The following is a 9,399-nucleotide window of genomic DNA, read 5'->3' as shown; positions in this document are numbered from 1 at the left end:
ACCACGTCAATGAAAAGCACTGTCCAAACCGCCATGGGACCTATATTGCACCGGTTTTGATAGTTGAGGAACCCGTTGTATCTGGTTTTCCGGTTGAATGACGAAAATCAGATTCGTTGACAAGTTAAGGGACCTCAGATAAACTTATTCCTAGTTGAGGGTGGTAGACAGAATTCTGTCCTGCAGCCCAGCCCGGTCCATTTCCGACAAAAAACGGCCCAGCCCATCTGTATTAACATCGAACCCATTTCTTAGCCGCGAAACCCTAATCCCCCACTTTTCCCGACTCCTCTCCTTCCCGGCGCCATCGCCTCCTCCCTCCTCCCGCCGCCGGCGCCGCCGCCTCGCCTCGCCTCTCCTCGCTCATCGGCGCTAGCCATGGCCGGGAAGAAGCGCAAGTCCGCCTCCTCCGACAAGCAGCCGAAGCAGCAGCAGCAGCGGCTCCCACTCGGCGCCGACGCCGACGCGGTCGCCGACGCGGCGAAGCGCCGCCGCTCGGGGGCGTCGAAGAAGCACCAGGCGGAGGAGGAGGCCTCCATACCTTCCTCCCTCAGCGCCAAGATCCTCCGCGAGGCGCTCACCCAGCAACAGGAGGAGTCCCTCGCCGACCAGCGCCCCGCCGCCGCCGCCACCGCCGCTCCGTCCCCATCCTTCTCCTTCCCCGTGCCCAAGAAAGATGGCGAGGAGGACGAAGACGATGATGACGTCGACGAGTTCGATGGCTTCGACGCGCAGAGCGAGTACGACGGAGGCGTGGTAAAAAAAAAACACAATACGCGTCTCCTTTTGTTTGCTTCCGTGTGATTGATGTGTATTTTTCTGATAAATTTTCTGTTGGTTTGTAGCCGGAGATTGATGAGGAGGACGAGAAGGCTCTCGCTGCATTCATGTCAAAGGACACCTCTTCGAAGCGCTCACTTGGTGATATCATTCTCGAGAAGATCAGGGAAAAGGATGCAGAAATCTCAACAGGTGATCGCCGATATGCGATAGCTGTTTCTTCTCTGATTCTTGGGACGCTAGTTGTTTAAAAATCACATTAACTGCAGCGTAAAAGCTATATCGATTAGCGGAAGCTCTTGCTGCTTTGTTAGAATAAGTAAAATCATGTTGAAGCTTTAAATCTTTATTATTTGAGGTTATAGTGCAAATTGATGCCTTAGGAGTAATAAAACTCACATTCTGAACTATTAATGCGCCATCTAGTATTTTAATTCAGTCAGCTAAAATGTCTACAGCGAATAGCGGGTACTATTGTGGCGGATATCCTACACAGGGTCCTAATGATTGTAGAAGTTTATCCATCATGTGAATATAAACAGTTGTCAATAATACTCCTGCGATATCATACATATCAAGTCTGAAATCTTAAGTAACCACAGTAATAGTTCTTCACTATAGCCGATTTGTTAGAATAAATAAAATAAATTTTAGTCTTTAATTTTTTATGATGCGAGGTCTATGTTCAAATATATTTCTTAGGAGTACTAAAACAGAAACTTCATTTCTTAAACTAAAACATGACCCATAAAATTCACAATTTGAGCTAGTACTTGAACATAGTTCCGCTATAAACTGCTATTAAACACTGGTTCACAATAATGTCCATCCAGCCTAGTGCGGATACATCCTGCTAATTAAACTCTGGTCTACAATAATGTCCATTCAACCAGTGACTAACTGGTTTGGGGCTTTTTCAGTGCACATTTGAACTAAATGCATGGATGGTTTCTTAAATAAAAGGACTAAATCAATTACATGGGATTCCTGTTATTTGTATATGTTTTTGCAGAAGGACGGACTCCTGTGAAGTTGGACTCCAGTATTATTGAACTTTATAAAGGGTACATGCAACTGCCTCCTTCTCGTTTCATTTAAAAAGATTCAGTTTTGCATGTTTTTATGGATTGTTTAATTTTGCAAAAACAGGGTTGGGGAGTTCTTGAGCCGATACACAAGTGGGAAAATTCCTAAAGGATTCAAGCGTATCCCATCATTGGAATGCTGGCCAGATGTTCTGCAGCTGACTGAGCCTGAAAATTGGTCTCCTAACGCAGTATATCAAGCAACACGGCTCTTCTCTTCAAACATGAACGCGAAGAACGCTGTGCGATTCTATGAAGCTATTTTACTTCCTCGTGTCCGTAATGACATAAGGAAGAACAAGAGGCTTCATTTTGCACTATACCAGTCTCTGAAAAAATGCCTGTACAAGCCTGCAGCGTTTTTCAAGGGAATATTGTTGCCGCTGTGTCAGGTATTTCTATTTAAAGTAGCAAACAACATTTAACTTGCCATTTAGCATAATCATTTCTACTATAATGTGCAATCTCCCTATCTTCTGTTTGGTATCTCATATTTACTTTTTCTTCTGTATAATGCATGGTTGGTATTTTTTACCCGGTTAATTTATGTTTTTGAAATCACAGTAGACATACAAATTGTCTATAATAGTCTGTTAGTTATAAGCCATAGAACAACAAAAATTTCCTTTTTGGTATATCTTATCTACTGGGGTCTGCTTTTCTGTTCATTTTTCGCTTTGCCTTATGGGCGGTGGTTTTATTTTAGGTCTGTTTCATACTCACAGTTACACATGTCCAACTGTATTACATCTTTCTGATTCTCAGTGAGCTTATATTATGACTGCAGGAAAGGAATTGCACTCTGCGGGAAGCTGTAATTATTGGTAGTATCATCTCGAAAGTCTCCATTCCTCCTCTCCATGCCAGGTCAGTTGAATTTTGTGGTTCAGGTCTTAAGATGCTTGCTGAGTTGCTTATCTCTACTTGATATTTTGATGCAGTGCAGCTTTAATGAAACTAGCAGAGATGGAGTACTGTGGCACAACTAGGTAAAGTTTGGCACCTTTAAACTGAGTCTATTTGTCCAATCTAGTTGTAATTTCAGAGTGTTGGGTCAAACAATTTCTTTTCACATAAATCTCTATGGTCCAGTAAACGATACTAGTTGAATGGCAATATACATTTTTGTATGCAAAAATGATTGATATGCTATAGGTTGATTATAGCTGATTAGTTATCACATGATGTGCAAAATCATGATACTGTTACATTCATTTCATTTGCATCTGTCTTTATGCCAATAGATGCTATGTTTTCTTTTATTGAAGGTTGCCGTAAACTATCAAGCATCAATTCCTGATTGATTTCTGCTACATGTGTCATACTCTGGTAAAACTAGTCCACCATGTGTGCCCTGTGGTGGGCAACACTTCCTCCTGGTCTTAGAATTGGTTGGTTTGTGTAGTTTTAATGAATAGTGTCTTGCTTAGCAGCATAAGTTTATGATGTTTACCTGCCAGATGTGTTGTACACATACGTCAGTGTTCTCTAGCACATTGTGGATTAATCATTTTATTTATAATTGTGATTGTCCATTTGTTCTTTTGGTACATTCTTGGTTATTTGCAACATGGTGTAACCTATCACCTCTCTTGCAGCTACTTTATTAAGCTATTTCTTGATAAGAAATATGCTTTGCCATATCGTGTTGTTGATGCGGTTTTTGCTCATTTCATGCGGTTTATTGATGAGGAGAGGGTCATGCCTGTTATATGGCATCAATCACTCCTAGCCTTTGTGGAAAGGTAAGTGATAGATCACAGATACACCAACCAAATTTATTCAGAGCTTTTTTAAAATATAAGCATTGTCATTACTCATTTGATTATGCCATTCAGAAAATTTGTAGAGAGCACTATTTACCTTTTTTTTTTCATATTTCTTGGTTGCCCTATTTTGATTACTGATACATATATTCACCTTCTCTGCACTTATGGCCTGATGTTGCCATAAGTGACATGGTGTTTCTTTGTAGCCATCTTTCCTGACATTCTTGCTGGTGTATTCATGTGTTGCTAAATAATGTCATGACAGATACAAGAATGAATTAGAGAAAAAGGACAAGGAGAAACTTGCACGCTTGTTGGATCACCAGAAGCACTATTTGGTAGATACTTTTCATTTCATCGATCATATGCATGCATGATTCACTTAAGTGTTCTCTGCTCAATAAATGTGTCAACTGCCATGCCCTGAACCTTTGCTTGCTCTCTATACAGGTTACTCCAGAAATTCGTAGGGAACTTCGGATGAGCTGCAACAGGGGTGAAAAGGACACAATCATGTCGATATATATCCTTACAGTGCATGCAGATTCTTACCTTTTTTGCATTATAATCCATTGACGAAAGCTTACTACTAGTGCTAACAATGAGCCTTATTTGGAATTGCGTGTTCCTAACTTCATTACATGTGGTTGTGTCCTTAACACTGTTCTTACGCTCCCCAGTTTCTGTGATCACGAAACCAATTGAAGAAGACAGGTGGAATGTTCCGGAAGTACCTATGGAGGAGTAATCGTTTGATTCTTAATACTGGTGGGGAGGGGCAATTTTCCGTACCAGTGTTGTAGTTTTGCTTGCCGAATGAACTTTTCAAGAGGTATTTCAGTTCTATGCAGCAATGGATCGATGCCAGCAAGGGAAGTTGTAATGCAAATTTTTGATCAGTTTGGAAATGTATCTGATAGTAACAGAGTATTCAGCGTGTAGCTGTAATATACGTCACCAGAATTGTAGTGTTTTGTACACAAATTGTCTTTAGTTTTCAAATATACCATCACAATTCACAAAATTTAAACCGTGCCATTACAAATCCACTGTTATCTGAGATATACCACTTCGTACCCTTTCAATGCGTTTATCAGGAGAAATGGCCAGCAGTTTGCAGTGGATTTGAAAATCAGGAGCCATTCGTCACTGGACCTCGGTGGCAGCGAGCTCCAAAATCAGGCGCTACCAGATGAACTGGTGAAACAAATCGGAAGCTACCCCACTGAATTTCGCAATCAGCTACTTGTTCAGGTTTGAATGTGCAGCAGTGTACGCAGTCTCCATTTTTTCCTTCGGTTGAAAAGAAGATGAAGCTGCTTGCTCGATTGTCCCTTCCTCATTCAGGCATGATGGACTTGCGGTGGCGAGATGAACAAGAGAGATGGGAGAAGGAAGAAACGGGGGTAATTTAGTCCAAAAAAATTGATAGATGCTTTAAAGAGGTAACTAGTGGCACATTTCGAATAACCGTAAAGTTGTAATGGCACGGTTAAAAAACGATGGATTATAATGGCATATTTCAAATCTAAAGAATTTATAATGGCATGGATCCAACTAGCCCAAATAAATAATGGCATTAATCCCCTCAGGATTTTCACCATTTGGATAGACAAGTTAGAATTATTGTAACTCGTTAAGATTCTTAGACCTATGCCGTGGCATAGATCGACTAACCCAAACATGTATAGTTTATGAAAGAATATAAAACTAATCATAGACTATATAATTGATAAAGTAGTATATGAAATAGGAATACAATTAAGTAAAGAAGATGATTATATTAATGAGCTCATTGTTTTGCAAGAAAAGTAAAGTAATAAAGATATAATCGAATCTCCGAGAAGACTAAGAAACAAAAACTATTGTAAGCCTAAACTCGACTACACTAGAGAGTATACAAATGTTTTTTAAGATAATGAGAGAGTATACAAATGTAAAATAGAGATATTGCTTCTTAACTGTGTGTTGTGAAGTGAGAAGATCTTCTCTATTTATAACCTTGTAATGATGGTTGGAAGGTCGGTAACTCCCACAACAGGCGTCGTTGCCTAGGTAGCACCCTCGCACGTGGCACCTCCATTGACGCTTCCGCGCTGCTCCATCGCCTCGGCCGTCACGCGACCCCAACTTCTCCACATCTCCTCGTTGGACCACCGTATATTGCCTTATTGCCGAAAAAGAATAATGCTTCCAGAGAGGGGGATTTCAGGCCAATAATCCTCATTCATGCTTTCGGGAAAATGTTCTCTAAACTCCTAGCAAATAGATTGGCGCCGAAACTACAACAATAGCCAATTGGTATCCAAAAATCAGAGTGCCTTCATTAAGGGGAGAAATATAAATGACAACTTTCTTTTTGTCAATACTCAATAACATGGTAAAAGAACTTCACTCATAAAAAACTTGAGTGATCCTCCTTAAGCTCGATATAGCAAAAGCTTTTGATTCTATCAATCGGCCGTATCTTCTCGACCGCTTGAGAGATCTTGGTTTTGGCTAGGTGGATAAATTGGGTCACCTCCATTCTAGCAAGCTCGTTGTCCAAGGTGATCCTAAATGGCACGGCAGGGACCGGCCTTCAACATGATCGGGGTTTACGCCAAGGCGACCCCCTCTCTCTCTCATGTTACTCATCCTTGCGATAGACCTGCTGCAAAAGCTTTTATCTGCAGCCCAACAAACATGTATTCTACAGCAGTACAGCCCCAGCACAGGAGAACAACACAGTTCAACATAGCCTTATACGCAAATGATGCGGTGGTGTTCACAAGACCGGACAAACATGAACTCCAAGCGGTACATGCCATTCTACAAAATTTCAGACGCGCTACAAGGATGATCAGGAATCTAGTAAAGTCTATGCAATCAGGTGCGACTACCACAATCAGTCCAACAAAAAACTTTTCCTAGCTCCTACCTCGGACTTCCGCTACACATTAGGAAACTTTGTAAATTGGATGTCCAACCTCTTATAGACAGGTTCGCAGCTAGACTACTGACTTGGAAAGGGAGGTTGCTTAACAAAACATGTCAGTTAGTGTTGATTAAATCCGCCCTTTTAGTCCTGCCGACATACCACCTAACAGTTTCCCCCCTAAAGAACTGGGCGGAAAAAAAGATGGATACAATTCGTTGAGGTTTCCTTTGGACACGTTCGGAACAGGTGCCCGACGGGCATTGCTTAATGAACTGGAAAAGGGTGTGCTAGCCAAAAAAATTAGGTGGCATAGGTATAACTGATTTGGAATGTTTCAGCAGATCTTGGCGACTAAGGTGGCTCTGGTTCGACTGGACGACAGATAACAAACCATGGTAAGGTTCCATCCTACCTTGTGATGAAACTGACAGCTTTTCAGGGCATCGACGATCATCACTCTAGGTAATGGAGGTAAGGCCAAATTCTAGCATGATAGATGGCAGGTCGTCCAAGGAGCTAATCCCATGTTTGTATCAATTCGCGACCAGAAAAAAAAAGGACAATAGCACAGGAACTCCAAGGTCTTTTCTAGCTAAGGGAGATGAGAAGGATGAACTTGGCAACTCATTCGACAGGTGCACCTTGACAAGGAGAGAGAAGACAAATTAACATGGAGGTGGACATCAAATGGTGCTTACTCGGCCAATTCAGTTTACCTAGTCCAATTCTTGGGAAGCATACAAGATGATAGGTTCAAATACATTTGGAAAGCGAAGATGGAAAATAAATGCAAATTTTTCGGCTGGCTCATGGTACAAACGTAAATCCTAACCTTTGACAATTTGCTCCCTCTATGGGCTTGACACAGAGACAGTTAGGCACCTATTCATGGATTGCTCTTTCGAGAAACAGGATTGGAGCATGATCTGGCTGAGCATGGATCTCCGTTTGCTGATGTTAGTTGTTTTCCATTTCCTAAAACTCCCCGTAACCACTCTGGTTGTTACCCTGTTACCCTGTTCAGACCTCCTTGAGGTGATCTGAAACTGTTGTATTTTTCTCCCTTCCTTTAATTGAAATAGCAGAGCTCCTGCTAGTTCCTAAAAAAAGGGTTTAGGATTGTGTAAAATAGACTTTCCTAGAACAATAGTACTACTAAATTAGTTTTCGGTTCATACATCTGTGTTTCTCTCCTGTTTTAAGACAGACAATTATTGTAGGAAAATGGTGCATCCAAGTGGCACTACTACATATGTACCTGTAACTATTAACACTTTGAAGACTTTAAGACTGCCAACTTGACAAATTGCCAAATAAGATGTAGACCAAGGATTTTTAACTGATGCGAAACGGAACCTAATCCTCTGACTTCAGACGGGGAAACGGAGAGATGCTACATTAACTTGTACTTAGCATAGTATAAATTGCAGTATATCAGAATCGGTCTTGTATGTTTGTTGTGGATGGGATGGTTACAAATGGTTAATTACGAACTCTTCCTGAAGTGATGACACTGTCCACATTATTTGCCTTTCTGCTGTTGAAGTTAGACTTTGGATCTGAATCCTTTCGGAAGAGAGGTAAGATTAAGGCTTTGTTCGGTCCCCAATCAACTTCTTTGATGAATTCGTTACGCTCGGTATCTTTTCCTTCGCCCAAGCAAGTACCTCTGCAAACAAAAACATAGGAAACTCATTGTGTAGCAACGTTTGTTCAAATATATAACATGTAAATCTAATGTAGAACATATGCACATTTGGTTGATTAATACATAAGGTAGTCATGGTTATATCCGAGCTAGTTGTGTCCTCATCAATTTCAGATTTGGAGCCATACTTGGGAGAAGAAGATGAGCTTGAGTCGAGGACGAGTTCAGTTCAAGAGGAGGAGGATGATGCGGACATCACTCTTTCGGATACACACAACAATCCTCCAACGGTCATACAAGGACCGATAACAAGAGCTCGTACGCGACAATTGAATTTAAAGGTGAGCTCGTTTCTATATTCTTCTTTGTAGGAATTTGAGAATAGATTGCTACCTAATGATTATATTGTGATTTGGATCAATGGAGGGGACAGGGAGACATGTGGAGAAGGACTTAGAGCCATAGAGGATCATCGAGGACGTCCAAGTCAAAGTGGAGGCCCAAACCAAGTCGACTTCGAGTGCGATTCAGAGTCCATGACCAGTCTGCACTAAAACTGACGTCTAGGTTGCATACGTGCTCGGATTTGGGGTTCTTTATATGGATCGAAAGCAAAGAAGATAACCTTTCCAATGGTTTTTATCCCACGTCCAAATTCTTTCCGAGTCAACGGGAATTGACCGAACAAGTTGATGTCCAGAATCTGTCCCGGTGCTGCATCACTGTATTTGGGCCTTTGGGCCGTGTATCGTGTTGGAACCATTAGGGTTGTGTCAAGAGGGGGTTGCACGACCCTAAACTCTATATATCAGTACCCACCGTCATCTTTAGGGTTTGGGTTTTGCTTAGATTAATCTGTCAAGAATAGTTTCACTGCTAGATCGGTTTGTGGAACCCCAAATTCGAGTGTTTAATTATTCGTATGCAATTGTGTTGCAATCTATCTTGTTCTTACTTGTGTTCTTCGATTCGCATGCAGGAATTAGTTTTCTCGGTGAGGTCAACCGGGTTTCGGCATGGTTGATAATCAGAGGAGACGTGGTGCTACGATTGCAGAGCTCAGTTAACCATTTTCCCACATACTAACCGTTTCATAGGATGAAAAATGTAGAATTGGTACCACTAAGAAACTATATGTATCAGTTCTAAAGAAAAACCATTGCATATACTATTAGTACGGTAATGGTTAATTTAAAA

The 9,399-nt window shown here is 41.3% G+C and overlaps 1 protein-coding gene and 1 long non-coding RNA gene across 3 annotated transcripts; both read left to right on the top strand.

The window, feature by feature from the left end:
• The first annotated feature begins 259 nt into the window (after positions 1-259).
• LOC4346824 (bystin) lies at positions 260-4,658 on the top strand. Of its 2 annotated transcripts, none has more exons than XM_015757210.3 (10): positions 260-756; positions 846-972; positions 1,793-1,844; positions 1,930-2,257; positions 2,653-2,732; positions 2,807-2,854; positions 3,464-3,610; positions 3,900-3,972; positions 4,085-4,157; positions 4,306-4,658. In XM_015757210.3, exons 1-10 carry the CDS (start codon positions 379-381, stop codon positions 4,380-4,382), a joined length of 1,383 nt encoding a protein of 460 aa, XP_015612696.1. In that variant the 5' UTR covers positions 260-378; the 3' UTR covers positions 4,383-4,658. The 2 variants fall into 2 exon arrangements, with proteins under 2 accessions (XP_015612696.1, XP_066160321.1); XM_066304224.1 differs by having other exon boundaries at positions 4,085-4,168; positions 4,315-4,658.
• A 3,357-nt stretch (positions 4,659-8,015) lies between these two features.
• On the top strand, positions 8,016-9,130 carry LOC136351925 (uncharacterized). Its single transcript, XR_010735216.1, has 2 exons — positions 8,016-8,134; positions 8,377-9,130. It is a non-coding gene; the product is annotated as an uncharacterized lncRNA (long non-coding RNA).
• Positions 9,131-9,399: the final 269 nt, after the last annotated feature.

This window comes from Oryza sativa, chromosome 9, assembly GCF_034140825.1.
Source record: "Oryza sativa Japonica Group chromosome 9, ASM3414082v1".
In the NCBI taxonomy this organism is placed as follows: domain Eukaryota; kingdom Viridiplantae; phylum Streptophyta; class Magnoliopsida; order Poales; family Poaceae; genus Oryza; species Oryza sativa.
The sequence above is the reverse complement of the archived record's forward strand: the minus strand, read 5'-3'. Positions and strand labels throughout refer to the sequence as shown.

Excerpts from the sequence above, each read along its gene's own strand:
- LOC4346824 (XM_015757210.3), top strand. The coding sequence starts at position 379 with ATGGCCGGGAAGAAGCGCAAGTCCGCCTCCTCCGACAAGCAGCCGAAG. Across the intron at positions 973-1,792 it reads GGATGCAGAAATCTCAACAG|AAGGACGGACTCCTGTGAAG; the intron begins GTGATCGCCGAT and ends ATGTTTTTGCAG. Across the intron at positions 1,845-1,929 it reads ATTATTGAACTTTATAAAGG|GGTTGGGGAGTTCTTGAGCC; the intron begins GTACATGCAACT and ends TTGCAAAAACAG.